The 24,195-nt window shown below is 46.9% G+C and overlaps 1 protein-coding gene across 1 annotated transcript in view; it reads left to right on the top strand.

The window, feature by feature from the left end:
- Positions 1-13,731: 13,731 nt before the first annotated feature.
- LOC127635949 (calsenilin-like) overlaps positions 13,732-24,195 on the top strand; it is a 132,010-nt gene continuing 121,546 nt past the window's right edge. The window contains exon 1 of the mRNA XM_052116258.1: positions 13,732-13,834. Coding sequence (XP_051972218.1) covers positions 13,826-13,834 — 9 coding nt within the window. The 5' untranslated portion in view covers positions 13,732-13,825. The remainder of the gene's footprint in view (positions 13,835-24,195) is intronic.

Raw genomic sequence — 24,195 nt, 5'->3', positions numbered from 1 at the left:
CTTCGTGGAGATCACCCCTCTCCAATCGTCGCACCGCCACCTGCTCATCCGCCCTCGCCACCCTCGACGTCGGAGCGTGCCACGGGTACACGGAGATCCCCCAGGTGGATAGAGCTGTTGCGCTCCACTTATGTCCCGGAAGCACTACCACCTGGCGGGGCCGCCCTGTACTCCCTTCCCGGTCCTGTAGAGCAACATCCTCGCTCACTGCGAAGGCCTACAGCGCTACCGGACGTGCCGCTTCCGCCCTGCATGCCATGGCTCTCCTGCAGGTCCACCAAGCCAAGGCACTTCGCAACACGCACGGGGGTGGCCCTGATCCTGACACGCTGCAGGAACTGCGCTCAGTGACCGACCTCGCCCTGAGAGCGACGAAGGTCACAGCGCAGGCACTCGGGCAGGCGATGGCCACTCTGGTGGTCCAGGAACATCAGCAATGGCTGGACTTGGTTGAGATGCGTGAAGCTGACAAGACTCGCTTCCTCAACGCCCCTGTCTCCCAGTTCGGCCTCTTCGGCGACACCGTTGAGGACTTTGCCCAGCAGTTCTCCCTGGTGAAGAAGCAGACGGAGGCCATTTCACACATCATGCTGCGCCGCAAGCTTGCTGCCACGGCCCAGGCCCAGGCCCCACCTGCTCGCTGAGGGTGTCCTCCCGCGGCCAGAAGACCCTCTGCTCCGCCCCAACCTGGGCCCATCTCTCAGCCCCGGCGTCGAGCAAACCACAGGAAGCATACGCCCCCTGCCTCATGGACCCCTTCGAGACCCCCTGACGGAGGCTGTGGTACCCACATTCTCAATAAAAGAGCTATTTCCTTTACCTCTGGGTCACATGGCCCGCAAATGGCGTTCTCACGGCACTTTGCTTTCAGGCCTCAACAGTCTCGGCGCCCAGGATGCGGTGCTTCCGCCCTCAGCCCCACGACTGTTCCCCGGCTGGTTCAGATGAGTCCAGAGGACGCCAGCATCAGACCTCCTCCTCAGTCACGAACCCGCCCCCTGCCGGGTGCGCGGAACAAGGTAAGTGCTTTGAGTTTATTCTCAGCACCAGGGCCTCGGGACGCCACAGTGCCTCCCGATGCCGCGTTACCTGTTCCGCACCGCTGCGAAGCCCCGCCGGGCACGTCCAAAATACTCGTTGTACCCAAGAAAGGCGGCGGCATACGACCGATCTTGGACCTGCGAGTTTTCAATCGGACCTTGTCCAAACTCCCGTTCAAAATGCTTACCCAGAAACAAATTCTATCTGGCATCCGGCATCTAGATTGGATCGCAGCGGTAGACCTGAAGGACGCGTACTTCCACGTCTCAATTCGCCCTCGACATCGACCCTTTCTACGGTTCGCGTTCGACGGCCAGGCGTATCAGTACAAGGTCCTCCCCTTCGGCCTGTCTCTGTCCCCTCGCGTCTTCACGAAGGTCGCAGAGGCGGCTCTTGCCCCGCTACGAGGAGCGGGCATACGCATACTCAATTACCTCGACGATTGGCTCATTTTGGCCTCCTCGCAGGAATTACTATGCGCACACAGAGACCAGGTGCTCGAGCACCACGGCCGTTTAGGGTTTCAGGTCAACTGGGAAAAGAGCAAGCTCACCCCGGTCCAGAGCATCTCTTTTCTCGGTTTGGAGTTAGACTCAGTCTCAATGACAGCACGTCTCTCCAACGAGCTTGCTCAGTCAGTGCTGGAATGCCTCGATTCTTTCGAACCAGGCACCGTGGTCCCTTTGAAACGTTTCCAACGGCTCCTGGGGCATATGGCATCCTCCGCGGCGGCCGCGCCACTGGGGTTGATGCATATGAGACCACTTCAGCATTGGCTCCAGACTTGAGTCCCGAGACGAGCATGGCGCCACGGCACGCATGGCGTGGAAGTTACCCCGCCTGCCGCCAAACCTTCAAACCCTGGACAGACCTCTGCTTTCTACGGGCAGGAGTACCCTTGCAGCAGGTGTCCCGTCGCGTTCTGGTTACAACCGACGCCTCCAAATTGGGTTGGGGCGCCGTGTGCAACGGGCGCGCAGCCGCAGGCTGGTGGAACCGAGGCCCGCTGCGCTGGCACATCAACTGCCTAGAGCTGCTGGCCGTTTTTCTTGCCCTGAAGAAATTTCTTCCGTTGATTCGTGGCAAGCATGTCCTAGTCAGGACAGACAGCAACACGGTGGTGGCCTACATAAACTGCCAAGGCGGAGTACGCTCCCTCCACATGTCACAGCTCGCCAGTCGTCTCCTCCATTGGAGTCAGCAGCAACTGGAGTCACTGCGCACCACTCACATCCCCGGCAACCTCAATGTGATAGCGGATGCACTGTCAAGACAAAACTTGCCCGGCGGAGAGTGGAGGCTCCACCCCCAATCGGTCCAGCTGATTTGGGACAGGTTCGGCAAGGCCCAGGTAGACCTGTTTGCCTCCCAGGAAACCTCCCACTGTCCGCTCTGGTATGCGCGGACAGAGGCTCCCCTTGGGACAGATGCTCTGGCGCACAGCTGGCCCGCGGGGCTGCGCAAGTACGCTTTTCCCCCAGTGAGCCTTCTTGCACAGGTGCTATGCAAGGTCAGGGAGGACAAGGAGCAAGTCACTCTGGTGATCCCCTACTGGCCCAACCGGACGTGGTTTTCGGATCTCACACTCCTCATGACAGCCCCTCCCTGGCGAATTCCCCTGAGGAAGGACCTTCTTTCTCAGTGACGGGGCACGCTCTGGCATCCGCATCGAGACCTCTGGAATCTCCTCATCTGGTCCCTGGACGGGATGCGGAGGATCTAGCCGGCCTACCTTCGGCTGTCATAGACACTATTAACCAAGCCAGAGCCCCTTCGACCAGGCATCTTTACGCCCTGAAGTGGCGTCTGTTCGCGGACTGGTGTTCTTCCCGAGCCGAAGACCCGCAGAAGTGTGCAGTTAGGTCAGTGCTCATGTTTCTTCAGGAGAGGCTGGAGAGGAGGCTGTCCCCCTCCACCCTCAAGGTGTATGTTGCTGCTATCGTGGCCCACCACGACACAGTAGACGGCAAGTCTCTTGGTAAGCACGACTTAATCGTCAGGTTCCTAAAAGGTGCCCGGAGGATGACTCCTCCCGGCCTAACCTGTTTCCCTCCTGGGATCTCTCGGTCGCCCTTATGGGACTCCGGAGACCCCCTTCGAGCCGCTTGACTCAGTTGGACTCAGGGCCCTCTCTCTCAAGACCGCCCTGCTGATCGCGCTCGCTTCCATCAAGAGGGTCGGGACCTGCATGCGTTCTCTGTTAGCGACGCTTGCCTGGAGTTCGGTCTGGCGGACACTTTCGTGATCCTAAGACCGCAACCGGGCTACGTGCCCAAGGTTCCTACCACACCCTTCAGGGATCAGGTGGTGAACCTGCAAGCGCTGCCCCGGGAGGAGGCAGACCCAGCCCTTTCACTGCTGTGTCCAGTACGTGCCTTACGAATTTATCTGGACCGCACACAGAGCACCAGACGCTCTGAGCAGCTCTTCGTCTGCTTTGGGGGACAGCAGAAAGGGAATGCTGTCTCCAAGCAGAGACTCGCCCACTAGGTTGTCAACGCCATTTCCCTGGCTTATCACACTCAGGCCATGCACACCCCTTTGCGGGTCCGAGCCCACTCCACCAGGAGTGTTGCGTCCTCGTGGGCACTGGCTAGGGGCACTGCCCTAGCAGACATTTGTAGAGCAGCGGGCTGGGCAACACCTAACACTTTTGCGAGATTCTACAATCTCCGAGTTGAGTCAGTATCGTCCCGTGTTCTCTCTGGTACCGAGCCCGTAGAACTCGGTGGCACGTCCACGATCTGACCGGGTGAATCGCTTGCACCCAGCTCCTTCCCCTAACCAGGGGAAACAGTGCGCCTTCATTCCCAGGAGATCCCAGGTTTGGTACACTGGTTGACTCCTCCCTAGCTCCTCGTGGGTCGCAGTTCTGTGGAGGAACTCGCCGACCCAAACCACTGCGGGTACCGCAAGCTACCCTGTACTGGTATAGGTGCCCCACAGGTAAGGCCTCCTGTTCGGACTCCCCTGTGTGTAAAACCACGGTTCTGTCCCTTCACCACGAGTTGACTCAGTGTTTCCCTTAGGCAGTTACAGCTGCCTCGGTTGCCGTGCTGTATGCTTCCCCTCTGCGAGGCTGGATCTACCACCACGACTACTTTTCCGCAGATAAGACCTAAGTATAGGCCATGCGATGTATTTGCCACTCAAAATTTGCCTCCCTCCCGGGTAGGTGTGGCCTCCGCAGGGTCTTCTCCACCCTAATAAGGGCTAAGACCCCCTTCCCTCAACGCGTAAGGGCCCCGGCCGTAGTTGCTCTATGCGAGAAACATAGAGAGAAAAGAGGCCCAGCCAGGCTGGCCCATTCCCATGTTGGCGGCCATCACCTTGTTCCCCCCTCCAGGGTAACGATAAGGAATCCTGATGGCTTAAATGGGGCATTGGGGAAGGGTACGTGCAGCCTGATACAGTTGGTCGTACTGCACGTAGGAATACCTGCTCGCTCCTGTATCAGCAGATCACGTACACGGCTCAGTGCATGGCTCTTTTTAAGTGGACCCCTAGTGTCGCTTCTCTGACATAACGTGGAGAGAGCGACAGAAGGGGAACGTCTAGGTTACGTATGTAACCTCCGTTCCCCGATGGAGGGAACGAGACGTTGTGTCTCCCCTGCCACGTCGCTGAGCCGAGCCCCTGTTGTGGCCGTACCATTTCCGGCTCCTCAGAAAAATCCTGAATGAACTCCCGTATTTGCGCCGCTTAAATACCCATATGTCCGGGGGCGGGACATGCAAATACTGGTTGCCAACTCTCGTTGGCCTTTTTTCATAGTTCAGAGGTGAATATCGGCGCTCAAGTGAGACCCCTAGTGTCGCTTCTCTGACACAACGTCTCGTTCCCTCCATCGGGGAACGGAGGTTACATACGTAACCTAGACATTGCATGTATTGAAGAACCCAGCAGGCCTCTGTCACCATAGTAACAGATATGCATGACTGAAAGGATTCTTCTCACGACCCATAAGACATGCTAGATAACATGAGTTTATATCTTAGACCTAATATACACATCTATAGATCAGTGTTTCTCAAACCTGGTACTTATAGGCTACCAATACTGCTCTGTAGTTTACGGAACCTTTCCATGGTAATTTGTTTGGATTGTTCCTATGATTGTATACAGACAAATGTCAGATTATGAGTATAATGAGAGTGATACTTTTAGAACTAATAGAATGGATAAAAAAAATAATACATTACTGGGTTGCCAGTGTTTGTTTTGTGAAAATAGCAGGAATCTGATTCTGAATAATGCATGTGTCTAGAGCACATTTACTTGTAATAATTGCCCTTAAGAATCCTCAACCAGGTTGTAAATTGTGGGGGGTTTGAGTCTCTGTACCACCATCGTTAAGGCTAAAATCCACCCAAATAAGTAAAAAATGGAAACAAAATTTTATGACTTTTGACTTATACATGTAGACACATTTCAACAAAGTTAGCTAACAAATTTGTTAGAATGTAGTCTTACTTGGCACTTAATAAACCCTTGCAAACAGAAGGCGAGTTCATCTGAGAAGGTAACCATAGCAACAGTACACTGCTTGGGTGCTTTTTGTTAGTTTTGGATGGTACATTGATAAAAAATGACAAGTACATCCATTATGTATCACTTAATAGAGTTACATATTAAACATGTTAATAAACATCTTTAAAGGAATATTACGGGCTCAAAACAAGTTAAGCTCAATCGACATATTAATATTTTATATATTTTTGCTTTAACCCACCCACACACACACACACATTTACAATGAAAGTGAATGGGGCTAATCCGTAAACTTTAAAATACTCTGTGGAGCGGAGGGGTGCGGGGACGGGCTAGAATGTCGCACTCCCTATCCCCAATCGGCCTGATGGGACGAGCGAGGGATAAAGGCGGCCGGTGACGACGGTTCGAGAGAGAGAGAATTACGGCATGTCCGTCATGTGTGTGTTTATGTTTGTGCTTTTGGTTTAAGTTTTCATAAAATTTATTTGTCATTTATATTGACAAGCTGGTTCTGGCCTCCTCTTTGCTCATTATAACCCCCTTACATTGGTGCCGAAACCCGGGAAGGAGGAGGGATGCCCGTCGCAGAGTCCTCGACACTACCACCCAGGGGAGCGCCGCTTCCATCTGCCGGGTGATGGAGTAGCCCGACCACCTGGACGCAGGGAACGTCCGCCGTCTGCGGGGCAAGTGAGGACTGGATTCCCCGACCTCCTGGAGCGATGGAGCCGCTGCCAGGAGTGGAGGAGTGCCCTGCCGTCCCCCAGAAACGCAGAGGTTGTCGAGGGAAGACCGCCGTCCATGAGGGGAGGAGGGAAGTAACTCCCCGATCACCTGGAGCGGTAGGGCTGCAGCCAGGGGCGGAGGAATGTCCCCAGGTGCCGCCAGAAAAGCGGAGGGGCGTTCTGTCCGCTGGGGGTCGGAGATTTGACTCCGGTTCGCCCGGAGAGGAGCGTCTGTCTTCCACCGGAGAGTGTGGCGTAGTGTTCGAGGACCACGCGACGGTACATCAGCGAACCAGTGAGTGAGTTTTTCTCTCTCTCTCTCTTTCACACCGTGTTGGCCTTATTCCCTCGCCGATTTAGTGTTTTTTTGTTGTTGTTTTCCCCTCCTGTCTCCTCCCAGGACGAGGAAGGCGGGGATGACCAAGAGGGGGGGAATGTAGGTCATGCCGGTGGCACCCCAGCCTGAGGTAACGCCAGGAGGAGTGTGGAGCGGAGTGGGCAGGGCCAGGCTAGAATGTCGCACGCCCGGTCCCCAATCGGCCTGATGGGGCGCGCGAGGGATAAAGGCGGCCAGTGACGACGGTTCGAGAGAGAGAGAGAATTACGGGCATGTCCGTCATGTGTGTGTTTATGTTTGTGCTTTTGGTTTAAGTTTTCATTAAATTATAATTTATATTGACAAGCCGGTTCTCGCTTCCTCCTTGCTCATTATAACCCCCTTACATACTCACTGTCACAAGATGTAAAAAATATTCATTTTAACATGATTTTAGTGTAATGTAATCACTAATTAACCTTTTATGTGTAAGGTTATATCCAATTTTACAACTTAGTTGCCATGATGATGTAACTTGTATTGAATTCGGAATTATCCTTTAATGACAGTTGCCATTTTGCTAAAAGTCTATGCTCATGTAAGTAATTGTATGATTTACACAATGTCCTTAACAATTAAAAAATTATTTTAATTCATAAAAACTACTGAGCCACTTTATTTAATCTGGAAAAACTTCAGTCGTTCCCCAATTAAAATAGTATAAGACACCACAGTGCAAATGTCAGTCTCTAGTAGGATCTTGTCATCGCTCTAACATTCATCATGTCTGCCTGTACATGATTCATGCTTGTGGGTCATGAGTTCCTGGTAATTGAAGTGCAAAAAGACGGAGGTGACAGTTCCCACCAAGGGAGAGGAGACTCTCTGGGGCCCTTAGAGAACCTAATTTGTGAGGCTCTTCTACTTGCAGACTATTCCTTTGTGAGGCACACAAGAGTTTGCAAATAAGCTCCATGAAAAGCCTTCAACATCTCTTGTTCCTTTCTCAAATGGCTGTCTGCTATACAGTATAACAGCATGCATGAAGCAGATCTGTGCATATCTTCAGAGCTGGTTCACAACGTCTCCCGGCAGCCATATTTCTGCTACCGGGAGAAGAGAGCAAAAAGTTATTCTGTGCAAATGCGGTAGAATCAGCACACAAGGTGTCTTCTTTTGGGAAGGAAATCGATAAGTCCTGCTCAACAGATGTCTCCAGTGGAAAGTGGGACAGCTGAGCTGACACAAGATTGATCACAAGTTGGATGCCGTGAGGTCCACCATCTAGCCCAGCTTGTTTTGTGTGTGTGTAGATATGCACACAGCTCCTGTACTTGTTTTTGTACCCCAGAGCAAATGCATAAATATGGACTCCAAATTCCTGCCAGTCCATAATCAAGTCTGGGTCAGTGCTGATAACTTATTTGAAGATCTTTTATGCATGTCTGCAGCGACAGAGTCACAATGGGTCAAAGCTGATAAGACTGAAATTGACACGGAGACGTAGGTTATAAATATCTAAGCACACAGCTAAAAGGCCCTCTTTAAAACTCCAAACTCTCCCAACCTCATTTAATTAAAATGGCCAGCCAATAAAAAATGCTTACACACTGTTTCAGTCACTTAAAGCTCATGAAATATTTCCCAGTGTGCAGTGAGGCACAGACGAAATGAGAGTGATGGCAAACTTACGGGCAGCCAGTGCTCTAGGATTAGACAGTTTGTCACAGGACACGGCTCTGCACACAAAAATGCTCTTGACTGGAAGATGGGACCACAAATTCACTATTCTTTTAATAGAGAGAGGAAAAAATACAGGCGTGCGTATGCTAGAGAACTTGCAGTAGGTTCAGAGCACATTTCTTTTCAGTGACTATCAATGTTAAACTATTCAGATTACACAAAAAACAAAAATAACTGTTAGATTTATTAATTTATTCAACCTCATTTGCTTTTCCTGAAGAAAATATCAGACGTACTGTACAGATAGAGAGGAAAAGATTGTCAGTAATATGCAATATAGATAAATAAATAGATAAATGTGATAAATCACAGTGTACAAAACTGTAGGCTAACTCAAAGGCTACTTTAGACCACTGCCAGATTTATTTTGAATGGCAAATTAGATTCAATTATAGTTTTCTTTTAGAATATGTGATGCGTGCCCATGCAAAACTAGGTGTTCATAGTGGTTGCTAGGGTGTTGTTAAGTTATTTCTCAGGGGTTTTGGATGGATGATAGATTGTTGCGGGGGTTGACATCCCACCACATGTGGTGTCTCTAGGACTTATGTTGTTGCTGTCCAGACACTTTAAGGCAGACAAATAATACATTATAATTTAGTCACTATGATAATTCATTCAGAGGAAATAACTACAATTTAACATTTTGACAATATTTAAAAAATTTTACCCACAAACTTTTAACATTTTAATCACCATACATGTTACACTGAGATGATGCTGTCTGTTTTTTGTTATACTACAGTATATATTAAGTGTTGTATTAAGCATGTTCTCTGTTCATACAATTTAATTCTTCTATATGTGATGCCCAAGATAAGTACATCTTTACTCAGAACAGAGACTGAAGTCAGGATTCTGTGCTCAGTTTTTTGCTACTCAAGTGCTGGAAATGATAGACATTTTTCTCTGCTTGTACATCAGTTACCTGCTGATCCGCCAAATCACAAAAATAAACATCAACTCCACCCCCCACACACACACACACACACACACACACACACACACACACACACACACACACACACACACACACACACACACACAATGAGTTAACAAAGGTGTTTCGACAGATACATGCCTTTTCTGTAGATGTTGCTAAAGAAAACCAAGGGGGATGTGACAATCTGTTGTCTGGTACCTATAAATATATGCAGTACAAACAAGCATTTCAGAATGGTCTCTTAGTGACTTGATGCTAAACTTATGTTTGACAGGGTCATATTAATGAGCTGTTTGTGTCAAATGGTGTTCATCATTTCTGGATGGCAGGCTAATGAATGCAGGCTCTGCTAATACTGTGGAGATACTGACAGCACACGATGGGTGTGTACATAATAAATCTTTATGTTCCTAAGAAACAAGCAAGATAAAGCTTCATCATTAGTACTGGGCTTCTCTACAGAATTTAGTCTTACAGTAAATTCATGATTCCAACTGGCCTCACTGGGAATTCACAAAGAATTGCAATGTTTTAGCACACTATTCATTAAAGTAATTAAGCAAATTAGTTAATGCCACAAACACACCAACACAAAAATTAGTTCTGAAAATTGTTTGCACTGTACAACTCCTAATATTTCTGGATGAGAATGGTTAGGGTGCTGGAATATGCTCAAAAGTGGTGCTAATGTTTAGTGAATTTGCTCCTTTGTTTATAAAAACATATATATATTATTTTTAATTTACTCTGTAAATGTTGAGCCTCAACACTCATGTGATGTCCTGTCAAATATAATGCTGATGTTTAAATGTGGGTCATCAGAGCCACTTCTGAAAGCAATTGTCTGCATTCATTTTTAATGGCTTTTATGAATATTCATTAATTATTGATGGTTTTCTGAATCTGTCCCCAGGATGGCATAAGAGAAGAGTGAGATAGAAAAGATGGGACTTTTAAAGGATTTCCTGCATCCATCAGCTGTTTTCATGAAACAACAATGACTCTCATAAATATATATATAATGCCACATATGACAGGTGATTGTGATCAATGTTTGCAGTGATTTTTACAGCAGAAGAGGGAAATCTGTGGGCTGGAATTGTCAAATGAAATATGACAGAGATTAAACATGCCGTTGTTCACTCAGCAGCACTCTAACCTAACTACCATTCTTAAAGTATTAATGTTCATTATGGGTACCATACAAATTAAATGTTAATGGCATGAAACAAAGAAGCTCTTTATTTATTGGTGTCCTGAAAGGTGAAATAAATGCCCACCATAGGCAAATGCCACTACTAAGTTCTGTGAAATTAACCTGAATTTGTCATGGTCATGTTCATAAAAACAGGGAACCTGGACCCATAAAACTGCAATTTCATGCATCACTCCTATTCATTCTCCTTCAACTTTTATCCTTGAAGTGGAATCATGATCAATCTCCTCTATGCCATGGTTCCTCTTACACACCTCATTTGATTTCTGTTTCTTTTTATCTTTCTGTGTCTCTCGCTGTCTGTCTGTTCCTGGCAGGTAGGAGTTGTGTGTTGTCTGATATCCCAAGTGCTGTGATGGCTTTGGTCAGCAGTTTTAAAGAGTAATGACTGCAGTGGTCGCTAGACTCTTGCTTTGGGATGTCACGGCAGTACTGTTTAATGTATCCTGTTTGCTCTGTTACAGTCTGCCAATCCAATGAGCCCCTGTAGCACTGAACCTTTTACGGATGAAGTGGAGAAAGACTCATGGCAATGGCTTTAAAACTAATGCAGTGAGGGAATGGTCTGTCTGAGTCACTTCCACAGGATTAAAGTATTCTGATGCAGAATCTTTTTAGTCATCTCTTTTACTCTGGAACAGTGTTGGGGAAGCCACATTGAACCTCACTTAAAGTAGCTAAACTACAGTCCAGCTTATGTAAGCTACACTGCAAGCTACTAACAAATCACGGCTAATTAAACTGAAGGTATTTAAGACAGAAAATCTTTATAAATGTATAATTATCAAAATTATAATTAACTTATTTCAGAATTAATTAATATCATGTGATATTTGAATAAAAACATGTAAGCTGTGGGGCAGTGGTGGCTCAGTGGTTGAGGCTCAGGGTTACTGACCAGAAGGTCGGTGGTTCAAGCCCCAGCACCACCAAGATGCCACTGTTGGGCCCTTGAGCAAGGCCCTTAACTCCAAGTTGCTCTGGGGGGATTGTCCCTGTAATAAGTGCACTGTAAGTTGCTTTGGATAAAGGTGTCTGCCAAATGCATAAATGTAAGCTATATGTTTAAATGATTTCTAATCTAGAACAGTGTTTCCTTGTCAGGAGTTACACATAAATGCCCCCCTCAAGTAGTAATTTTATCATCAGCAAGCTAACCTGTGTTACGGGGCCAAAATGAAAGTTCTCCAAGGAAAATGCTACAACAAACGTGGTGTATTTTGTGTTTTCATGTCTCTTGGAAAACAAAGCACTTAATACACTGTTTAATTAAATGTTGCCACTCTGATGCCAAACATACTAAATACACCTAATAATAAAATAAAAAAATATCAATATAACTGACTGGATTATCAGTAACAATTAACTTAATTGTCCAATTAAATGTCTGAACAAAACCATTCGCTTAAATTATTTGAACCTCCAGTTCAGGTGAGCTTGTTTGATCAACCCTGTGGCTCGCTCGCCCTGTGAGAGCAATACAATGTGATAAATGTAGTGTTTTGGAACACATCACTGCTACTCCTTGGAAAAAGTGGCTTGTTACTCCCCAACATTGCTTTGGAAACCTGCAAGCCTCAGACTCCCATGGTAAATTTAATTTAATCTTCTCAATGCTGATCAATGAATCTTCAAATTCAAGGACAGAATGTTGATATTTCTTTTAAATGCACACCTATTACAAATCAGGAGCATGTAGGGCTGCTACAGTTAGCATCAATGAATCAAAATGATGGGTCATAAACTCAGGCTGGAGTTTATCATCGTTGATTTGCTGCATTGATGAAATATGCATTGAAACATTAAGGCCACTTTGCCAATGTGGAGAGAGAGACAGAAAGCCAGAGAATTAGAGAGCACTTATTAGATTTTCAGTGGAAGTAATGGATGTCATTTCCAAATGCATACACACCAGTATGATCCACACCATTTCATATGAAAGACAAGACAAATCTGATTACGGAGCAAAATGCCTGTTGTGTGGAAAAGATTGTTGACATTTTAAATAAATTGAGCTGAGAAGGAAAAACTCAGGTCTTACTGATCCCACAGAACACATCTGCTATAAAGCCTCTGTCTGTTTTCTGGAACAGTCTGTTTGGTGGCTTTTTAATTAACTGGGGGTGAAGATTACAGCTGATTCCTCTGACGAGTGAATCAAGCCGAATTTAAACGTGGCTCTAAGCTGCAAAAACAATGGGCTGCATTTAGAGCATCTTCTCACTCTGATGAAGAATGGGATTGACCAGAGACAGGAACGCATACTAATCTATCCAGCTGGCATTTTCCATCAATATTTACAGCATGGCAGCCATCAGCTTGGCATCCCCATTTGTATGCTCTGAAGAGAGGAACAATCTATGATTCTATTGCTATGGCAGACGTTTATCATTTAATTACCAGCAACAGGTTGGAAGTAGGGAGATGAGTGTTGTGAAACTTTCTCCCAGTGCATTGACATTATAAAATTTCAGCAAAGCTCAAGAGCTCCCCCATATGATGCCTGCAGAGCTCCCTCAGCAGTAATACCACTCCCTTCGGTCTTCTAATGTTATTGCAAAAGCAATCGTGTTGTACTGAACTGATTTCTAAACTGTAAATTGGCCCTTCCACCATAGATGTTTGGCAAGAAATAATGCAGGCAGAAATTACCCCCCTAAGTGCTGTGAGAGCAAGGGATGTGCAATCTACAGGGCTGTCCAGTGGGAGAAGGTTACATCGAGAGGTGCAAAGTGAGCCTGGTGCTTTCCCATGAGACTTGCATGAGCACGCACACTTCTTCAGGATTGGAGGAGATCAGGCCGTTGTTTATTAAATAACAGCATCACTCAGCCACAATATCTTTTCCTGAATCTCTGTTGGTGAAAACAAAAACTGTTTTGTTCTCCTAAGACGAGTGAAAGATTCACCCTGGAGGTGACTTGTCATGCGATATGTAGTGTCGTTGTTCCAAAGTGCATTTTCCATCCTTTGGTGCAACAGTACTGTGGGACAAGGCTTCTGTGATTCATCACAATAAATATACATGAGTTTATCTATTTTGCTTCAAACCAGAGAAATATGAACTTGGACGTCTGTAAAATGGAGACGATCTCATTAATACTGGTGAGAAATGTAATTTTATTTTCCACTTGTACAATTCTGTCATGCTTTAAAATCCCTGTTGGCAAGAAAGATTGTCCATAACGATCCTTAATCACATCAGTCTTCATAACTTTCCTCTTCTTATTAGAGGGTGCTGCTTTCTTGAGGATTGACAGTTCAATTCGCCGAGCTGACAGAGTGGAAATCAGTCTAGATCATCACATTCGGCTTGTGTACCGATCTCTTCATTTCCTTGTCTTATCATGGAGCAGGTAAAGTGCTGTAAAAGTTGAAAGAATAGTTCACATAAAATGAGAGCTCATTTGGCATGTGTCCATGTGTTGTTTTTAGCATTAACTCCACTGTGAACAAGCTTCTCTAATTCTACACATGAATGTTACATTTTGAATTGTTTCTCATCGAAACCTTTCGGATTTCTTCAGAAGACTTGAAATATGATTATTTGCATGGACTACTATAATTTTTCAGGTCCTTTTTAAGCTTTAAAGTGAGGCACCATCCACTGCCATCATATTAAAAAGAAGGACCAGGATATTCATTAAAACATCTTGTTTTGTGTTCCACATGGGACAGAAAGTCATACGGGTTTTTAATAACAAGAGGGTGAGTAAATTAAAAGAGAATTTTAATTTTCAGGTGAACTTTTAATTTAATTAGTCATTTCTGTGCCACCAACTGGGATTGCACAAAAATACCCAAGTCATTGTTTTCCTCTTCATCACCCAGCACAGCAACACACACCACAGTCAAAAAGCTCAACACTGCACGTTGCTCTTGGGCCAGTCCCCACTGGACCAGCACTCTGCATGTCTGACCTCTAGTACTCACTGAACAGCAGCATAACTAAAGAATTTGCACTTGAAATATTCATCTGGCCCTCACACACACATGCTGAACAATGTCATGGTTACTGTAGACCAATGAGAAACTGGCAGACAGAATTTGCATGTCCCGCCCCCAGACATACGGGTATAAAGGAAGCGGGCGTGCATCTGTCAGACAGGTTTTTGCACTGAGGAGCCGAGAATATGGTACGGCTGTTTACAGTGGTAGGTCTAGTGTCGTAGCAAGGGGGACACAGCATCTCGTTCCCTCCATCAGGGAACGGAGGTTACAACAGTAACATGACATTCCCCTTCTGTCACTCACTCAATGTTATGTCGAATATAGTGACACAAAGGGTCCCATTTAAAAACGGCATGCACTAGACCGTGTCATGTGAACCACTGACACAGGTGCAAGCAAATTACGGTGTGCTAGAAGCAACTGTATCGACCGCACATAACGCTACCCTACACCCCCAGAAAAAGGTGTCATATACAGACCTTAGGTTCCCAGCACCCTTAAGGTGGGAACAGGCGACATGACTATCGTGAGAGCAAGCCGGCCAGCCATGGCCTTTTCTCTCTCTATGTTTCCCGTCATAGAGCATAAAGCGGCTGGGGCTGTCTTAACTCTATGAAATGCGTTGGAATGCGATCTTTTCCATTCCTATTCATTCAAGAGGAAAAGACCCTGCGAAGACCACTTCCACAGTGGCCAATATGTCACATGGGTTGTCAAGCCACACGTGGAAGTGGCATGGTGGCAAGTCCTACATGGTGAGGGAGGAGCTCTATAAACACAACTACCAGGGGCTGTTGGACTGCCCAAGGGAGACGCGGGTCCGCCGACAGGGGGATTGTACTGTGGAAAATACTGTACATCACAGGGAGTTGCCTAAAGAGGGTCTGGTTGCAAATTCCTCCACTGAATTTGCAGGTCAGAAGGCTAGGGAGGAAGTACATCCAGTAAGCGAGAGCTTAGTGGCTAACCTGGGAGGGAGCGCACACTGGATCACTTTGGTGAAGGGCAATAAGTGCAAGAGGAACACCTGGTCGGCTGTTCCGTATTATCGAGTTCTACTGGCTCGGACCTGACAAAACACGGGATGAGACCAACTCAACCCTGAGTAGAATCTCGCAAAGGTATTGGGTGTTTCCCAGCCCGCTGCTCTGCAGATGTCTGCTTAGGGAGGTGCCATTGGCCAGTGTCCACGAGGATGCCTCACTTCTCATCAAGTGTGCATGAACCCGCAAGGGGGCGGGAAGGCCAAGGAAATGGTGTCGATGACACAGCGAGCAGCCACAGTTTGGAGACAGCGTTCCCTTTACACTGTCCACCAAAGCAGACAAGAACCGCTCAGAACATCTAGAGCTTTGTGTACGGTCCAAATAGATAGAAATAGCAAAGCACGAACCGGACACAGCAACGAAGGCTGGGTCTGCCTCCTCCTTGGGCAGCTTGCTTGCATGTTCACGACCTGGTCCCTGAATGGGGGTTGCAGGAACCTTGGGGACGTAGCCTGGTCGTGGTCTTAGGATGACGTGAGCATCTGCCGGATCGAACTCCAGGCAAGTGTCGCTGACAGAGAATGCTTGCAGTTCCCCAACCCTCTTGATGGAAACTAGCACTATCAGGAGGGCCGTCTTCAAGGAGAGGGCCTTGATCTTGAGTCAAGCGGCTCAAAGGGGGTCTCTGAAGGCCCGAGAGGACCTCTGAGAGATCCCAGGAGGGGAACAGGCTTGGCTAGGGAGGATTCAGCCTCTAAGGAACCTGATAATCAAGTCTTGCTTACCCCAAGGACTTGCCATCCACTGCGTCGTGGTAGGCCGTGATAGCGGCTACATACACCTGGTGGAGGGGGACAGCCTCCCCTCCAACCTCTCTTGCAGGAATGAAAGCACTGACCGAACTGGGCATCTCTGTGGGTCTTCAGACCAGGAAGAACACCAATTTGCAAACAAGTGCCACTTAAGGGCATAAAGCTGCCTGGTACAGAGAGCACTGTCTTGGTTGAATTGTGTCTACGACCGCAGGTGTTAGGTCACTCAGATCTTCTGTGTCCCATCCAGGGGCCGGATGAGGAGGTTACAGAGGTATGGGCAAGGATGCCAGATGGTGCCCCGTCCCTGGGAAAGAAGGTCCTTCCTCAGGGGATTTTTCCAGGGAGTTACTGTTGGGAGGAGCATGAGATCTGAAAACCAAGTCCAAGTGGGCCAGTAAGGAGCCACTAATGTGACTTGTTCCTCGTCCTCCCCGACCTTGCACAGCACCAGTGCTTGAAGGCTCACTGGGGGAAATGCATACTTGCACAGCGCGTCTGTCCCAAGAGTGGCCTCTGTTAGGGAGTACCAGAGCGGGCAGTGAGAATTGTCTTGGGAGGCAAAGAGATCTACCTGTGCCATGCTGAACCGGCCCCAAATCATCTGGACCACCTGGGGGTGGAGCCTCCACTCTCCGCTGAGCGAGACCTGTTGAGACAGCGCCTCTGCTGTCGTGTTAAGGTTGCCTGGGATATGAATGGTGTGCAGCGACCTGAATCGCAACTTACTCCAAAGGAGATGGCGGGCGAGTTGTGACATATGACGAGAGCGCAAGCCACCTTGGTGATTTATGTACGCTACCGTTGCGGTGCTGTCTAAACGGATCAAGACGTGATTGCCCCGAATCAGCAGGAGAACCTCTGCGGGGCAAGGAATACTTCCAGCAACTCTAGGCAGTTGATGTGCCAAAGCAGCCGGGGCCCTGTCCAGGAGCCAGCGGCTGCGTGCCCGTTCACACGGTGCCCCAACCCAGTTGAGAGGCGTCTGTGGTGACCACAACATGTCTGGACACCTGCTGTACGGGGACTCCAGTCCACAGAAAACAGAGATCTGTCCAAGGGTTGAAAGTCTGATGGCAGGAAGGGGTGATTAACACACGGTATGTGCCGTGGCACCATACCCATCTCGGGACTCGAGTCTGAAGCCAGTGCTGAAGCGGTCTCATATGCATCAACCCAAGCAGCGCGACCGTGGCCGAGTATGCCATATGCCCCAGGAGTTTTAGAGGAAATGCTGTGCCGGGCTCCAAGAGAGCGAGACACCTTAGCACCGACTGCATGCGCTCATTCATGAGGCGCACTGTCATTGAGACTGAGTTGAACTCCATGCTCAGAAAAAAGATGCTCTGAACTGGGGAGAGCTTACTTTTTTCCCAGTTGACCTGAAGCATAGACAGCTGAGGTGCCTGTACACCTGGTCCCTGTGAGCGCATAGTAATTCTCAAGAATGAACTAGAATGAGCCAGTCGTCGAGGTAATTGGGTATGCGGGGGAAGGGCTGCCTCTGCGACCTTGGTGAAGAAGCGAGGGGACTGGGACAGGCCGAAGGGGAATCCCTTGTACTGAAATGCCTGGCAGTCGAATGCGCACCGTAGGAAGGGTTGATGTCGAGGCAGAATGGAGACGTGGAAGTACGCGTCCTTCATTTCTACAGCTGTGAACTAATCTGATGCCGAACGCAGGTTAAAATCTGTTTCTACATGAGATTTTGAACAGGAGTTTGTGTAAAGCCCAGTTGAGAACAACTTCCAAGATTGGCAACCCAGAAGTAAGGACTGTAGAGACCCTTCTTCATCTTGGCTGGAGAGACAGGCTCTATCGCGTCCTTGAGTAGCAGAGTTGTAATCTCTGCCCATAAATTGCTGCCATTTAATGCCGTACTTCGAAGTGGAGCGAATACCGCTGAAACAAGGTGGGAGGCTGGTGAATTTAATTGCATAGCCGAGTCAGATGGTCCTGGGTGGAACCAGCGTGACAGGTTGTACAGCGAAAGCCATGTGTCGAAGCTCCGTGCAAGGGGCACTAAGGGGACGATCAGTTTTTACGTACCGGGTGGGGCTTCGCATCGGGGGGGAGCAGGTAATAATGCGTCGGGAGGCAAAAGCGCATCCTGAGGCTTGGGTGCTGAGAAAAGTCTCAAAGCACTTACTTTGCTATGCACACCTGGCAGGGCACGGGGTAGAGACTGAGGAGGAGGTCCTGAGGAGGAGGTCCTGTGAAGACGGCGGAGACCCTTCTTCATCTCGGCTGGAGGGACAGGCTCTATCGCATCCTTGAGTAGCAGAGTTGTAATCTCTGCCCGTAAGGTGCAGCTGTTTTTCACAGTGAATCGAAGTAGAGCGAGTACGACTTGCTGGCTACAGTGCATCCAGAAAGTATTCACAGCGCTTCACTTTTTCCACATTTTGTTATGTTACAGTCTGATTCCAAAATGGATTAAATTCATTATTTCCCTAAAAATTCTACAAACAATACCCCATAATGACAACATGAAATAAGTTTGTTTGAAATCTTTGCAAATTTATTAAAAATAAAAACAAAAAAATCCCATGTACATAAGTATTCACAGCCTTTGCTCAATACTTTGTTGAAGCACATTTGGCACCAATTACAGCCTCAAGTTTTTTTTGAGTATGATGCTATAAGCTTGGCACACCTATTTTTGGGAAGTTTCTCCCATTCTTCATTGCAAGACCTCTCAAGCTCCATCAGGTTCAAGTCTGGGCTCTAGATGGGCTACTCAAGGACATTCACAGAGTTGTCCCATAGCCACTCCTTTGTTATCTTGACTGTGTGCTTAGGGTCATTGTCCTGTTGGAAGATGAACCTTCGCCCCAGAATGAGGTCCAGAGCACTCTGGAGCAGGTTTTCATCAAGGATGTCTCTGTACATTGCTGCATTCATCTTTCCCTCAATCCTAACTAGTCTCCCAGTTCCTGCCACTGAAAAACATCCCCACAGCATGATGCTGCCACCACCATGCTTCACCGTAGGGATGGTATTGGCCAGGTGATGAGCAGTGCCTGGTTTCCTCCAGACATGAACCTTGCCATTCAGGTGAAGTGGCTTTCCCTCAAAAGGGAGTAAGCCGCGATCGCAATGTTACCATGGCTATGTTCTCGCAATGAGAACATAAATAATTAATAATTGCTGCCTCCGTGTGATCGCAGCCCAGACACGCGATGAAACGCTTTTAACTGTCAGGAGCGGAGAGAAAATGGCCGCATCCAGGAACTACACAGAGGCGGAAAGAACTCTTTAAAAAGACGCATTCTGAATAGGACATTCAATGCCTTCTGTGTATTGCTCTTTTGTGAATGAAAATACTCTCTTTAAGAGGGGAAAGATACTTCTCTTTTAGAGGTATACATTCTAAACGAAGCGCCCAGGGGCGTGGACTGCACAGTGTGCAGAGAGGGAAAACGCCGCTGGTAACGTGCTGTAGATCCAACATCAATGCTCTGATAGAGGTGAGTGGAACAGTAGTGAGACTCAGCTTGCTGCTGCACAACTGCTTGACTCTGAAGAAAAATCTGACTGACAGACACATGCCCGCTTCCCTTTATACCCGTAGGACATGCAAATTCTGTCTGCCAATTTTTCATTGGCCTTTTCTCAAGTTCAGAGGTCCGCGAGGCTCTCAAGAAAGACCCCTTGTGTCATTACATTCGACACAACATCAAGTGAGTGACAGAAGGAGAACCACATTTCAACCTTTCATGAAGAATGTGCTTTTTATGTTATCATACTTTTGTATGCAGCTATTTTTGCCCTGGTTCAAATATTTAATCTCTTCCCAGAATATTGTTGAACTGAAGATTTTATATACTCGATTTGTTTATTCCAACAAATCTAAGAGCGGACAGAAAGACAGATAGACATAATTTAGATAGCCAGAAGTAATGCCTGATGTTACATAATATGCTGGATGTATGTATGGATGTATGTATGTATGGATGGATGATAGATAGACAGACAGACAGGCAGGCAGGCAGACAGACAGACAGAGAGACAGACATACAGACAGACCGACAGAAATACAGTTAGTCCCGCCCCCAACTCACATCATTGTTTGAGCCAATGTGTCAGGCTGGTTTGGATTCACAAACAAACAGAGCAATATATCTGATAGTGCAACAAAGCTAGCATTTACACATTTCAGGGAAATTTATATGAATTACTTGTAGTTGCCTCTGCTTATGAAGCTGAGGCGTAAATGTTTTACCATACAACATACACACTATTAAGAAAAACAACATGCCTATGAAGAAAAACAACTATGTATTGGCTATTTTTTTATATATTGACTTATATTTACTAAATCATACTTTCTAGTTATTTGGTAGCTTTATATGCAACCCCGTGGATTAAATTGCATTTTGTTCACAATGAAAGCATAGCAGCTGAAGTGAATAAGTGTTTGAAGGGTGACTGATTCTGTTGGCGGCAGGTTTACATGCATGGTGGCGTGGGCCGACGTGCCCTCTGATTGGCTTTCAATGCAAGGCCATTCACAATGAAGTGTGCGTGGTTCAGTTCTTTTGTGATGACACATTAGCGGCACAGAGAGCAATTATAATCTGTAGCCTTCAGCCTTGTTTCATTCATTATACATCCATGACTGGTCGCTGTGTGCAACCTCCACCAGAGAGAGGGGACCAAAGGGAAATGCTAGAGTCGGTCGCTATTAACAGAATTAACTCCAGCTGGGAGCACCGCCCAGAGAGAACAGACCAATTCCATTATCTCAGCTGGACCCGTGTCACTGTTTTCCTCTTCATCACCCAGCACAGCCACACCACAGTCAAAGTGCTCAACACTGCTCGCTGCTCTTGGGCCAGTCCCCACTGGACCAGCACTCTGCATGTCAGAACGTCCTAGTACTCATTGAACAGCAGCATAACTAAAGCATTTGCACTTGAAATATTCATCTGGCCCTCTCACACACACACTGAACAAGCACATTTCAATCTATTCCAAAGAATATGCTTTTTATGTTATCATACTTTGTTATGCAGCTATTTTTGCCCTGGTTCAGATGTTTCATCTCTTCTTTTTCCCAGAGTATTGTTGAACTTAGTTGAACTGAAGATTGTATGTAAGTTAACTCCTTATGTTTATTACAACATATCAAAATGAGGATAGAAAGACAGAGAGACATAATTTAGATAGCCAGAAGTAATGCTTGATGTTACGTCATATGGATGGATGGATGGATGGATGGATGGATGGATGGATGGATGGATGGATGGATGATTTGGTGACTTGGACCAAATAATAAAGAAAAGCAGTCAATAAGTGCCAAACATGGATGGGAACTTGGTGGTGGCGTAGTGGACTAAAGCACATAACTGGTAATAAGAAGGTCGCTAGTTCGATCCCCACAGCCACCACCATTGTGTCCTTGAGCAAGACACTTAATCCAGGTTGCTCTGGGGGGATTGTCCCTGTAATAAGGGCTCTGTAAGTCACTTTGGATAAAAGCGTCTGCTAAATGTAAATGTAAAATAGAACACAGTTTTTATTTATTTTGGATTTTATTTAGTAACAACATAATTCCCATAGTTCCAGTTATGTTATTCCATATTTTTGAGGACTTTACTCTTATTCTCATTTTGGAGTGTGAAAATAATGTGAAAAAAAATATATAGTAAGTGTTTCAAAACTTTTGACTGGTAGTGTATATGAATATATCATATTACATTGAAGGGTTTTGTGAGTCCATTTGTGATGTTTCACAACACATAAAAGCTTTGGTCCAATCTTTGGTCTACAGCCATTCTTTTCATGACCACAAAGTGCTGAAGACAACACAGTTTATACTAGAATTTCTTAAGAGCAATTTTCTTTTTTCAGTGTCAGGACTGTGTTAGCACAGTCTTTTCTGAATATGGTGGTTTGTAGAATTTCACAAAAGGACATGCGCTATTGATTGTTGCAGACTTATTGTTGATTTGTGCATTACTAATTGTATTTGCAGATGGATCAGTGAGACAGTGGACAGCCATCTGTATAGCACTCCATGGCGATGGTTTCATGAACAAGGCTGTTTCGTATTGATCCTGTAATTCTTCCTCTAGGAACGCATTCTGCCTGAAACACACATTGTAAAGAGCTTGATTCCCATCGCTCTCCAATGTTAACATCTCATCAGAAACTGTCAATAATTCCAATTTTCCAGTGAAATAAATAGTATTCATACTAACGCACCGGAAAGCTTGTTAGGACTCTGTGCTCAATTTACGACACACATATTTGTTTATTTTGTTTTGTTCTCTGGGAAAACCTGGTAAATTGAGTCTATTATTTGTTATTTTGCCTATCAAATCTGCTGTTCAAAGGCAAAAAAGTATTAACCATACACATTTTGTCAAAATTGGGTAAATGTATGATTAGAAACATCTCGGTTACTGTCAGAACCTCCGTTCCCTGATGGAGGTAATGAGACATTGTGTCGATGTAGTGACACTAGGGGGTCTCTCTTAAGAGCCTCGGATGCCTCTTATCTTATCTTAAAAGGCCAATGAAATTGGTGAACAGAATTTGCATGCCCCTCCCCTGGAAATCCGGGTATAAAAGGAGGGAAGCGTGCATCTGTTCAGACAGGTTTTGAGCTGAGAAGCCGAGAGTAAGGTCCGGGGCCTTTCAGCGGCACAGTACAGTGTTGTGGCAAGATGGACACATCGTCTCATTCCCTCCATCAGGGAATGGAGGTTACAACAGTGAATGAGATCTTCCCCTTCTGTCACTCACTCGATGTTGTGTCGATGTAGTGACACTAGGGGTCCCTATCTAATTCTCTCATAAGATCTCATTCACTGTTGTAAAAACACCACACCACTGAATGTGTTACATGGACTGCTGATGCAGGTGCAAGCAAGCTGCTGCGTGCGAAGATAGCAGGTACATCAGACTGCATGTAACCCCAATGCCCAAAGAGATGTCAAATAGTCCCTGAGGGAGGATGCAACGTAACTAGCCTGGGAGCAGGTCGCGCCAGCCACAACCTTTTCTCTCTCTATCTCTTCTCTCCAGAGAGTGATCCAAGATGGCGGCGCGGTAGCACGCAGCGGCCACTCCGGATCCACAATGGTGCTATTTTTGTTAAAAAAGCCCGACTTTTGCAACACATGGACATCGGAGCAACCAGTGTTCGTGTCTACCATCGCCAGACACTACTCAAATATAAGACTCATGCAAAAACCAAGCTGCATGATGACCTGCAGGAGGCGCTACGCGTACTCGGCTTGCTGCGGAGACCAGGCCTCCAGCCCTCGGCGTCGCCTGATGCCGGTGGCCGGGGAGAGGACGCCGTAAGCGGTGTGCAGAAAGCGGAAGCGCGGAAAGAGGGCGGGGTCCATGCTAGGCTAAAAACAAACCCTAACCGGCCGGCTCTCCCGCCTATCCTGCTCTCAAATGTTTGCTCCCTGGACAATAAACTGGACTATATCCGACTCCAGCAGGCTACGCAGCGTGAGTTTAGAGACTGCTGCGTCTTTGTTTTCACGGAGACGTGGCTCAGCGACAGAGTTCCGGATGCCGCCATTCAGCTAGACGGGCTCGCCTCGCTTCGTGCCGACAGAAATACAGCTCTCTGCGGTAAGACTCGCGGTGGTGGCTTGTGTGTTTACATCAACACGAATGGTGCAAGAACTCTATGCTAGTCTCTAGTTACTGTTCATCGCTGTTGGAGCTTGTGACTGTTAGATGCAGACCTTTTTATCTACCACGGAATTCACCACTGTTTGCATAACCGAGTTTACATTCCCCAGCGCTAACGCTAAGGAAGCGCTCTGTGAACTGTATGGGGCTATGAGCTGAACTGCAGAACGCTCACCCCGACGGACTGTTTATTGTCGCCGGAGATTTCAACCATGCAAATCTCAAGACAGTGCTCCCTAAATTCCATCAGTATGTGGACTTTGCAACGAGAGGGGCTGAACGCGCTTGATCTTGTTTACACAAACA

Source organism: Xyrauchen texanus, chromosome 43 (assembly GCF_025860055.1).
Source record: "Xyrauchen texanus isolate HMW12.3.18 chromosome 43, RBS_HiC_50CHRs, whole genome shotgun sequence".
NCBI lineage: Eukaryota > Metazoa > Chordata > Actinopteri > Cypriniformes > Catostomidae > Xyrauchen > Xyrauchen texanus.
The sequence above is the reverse complement of the archived record's forward strand: the minus strand, read 5'-3'. Positions and strand labels throughout refer to the sequence as shown.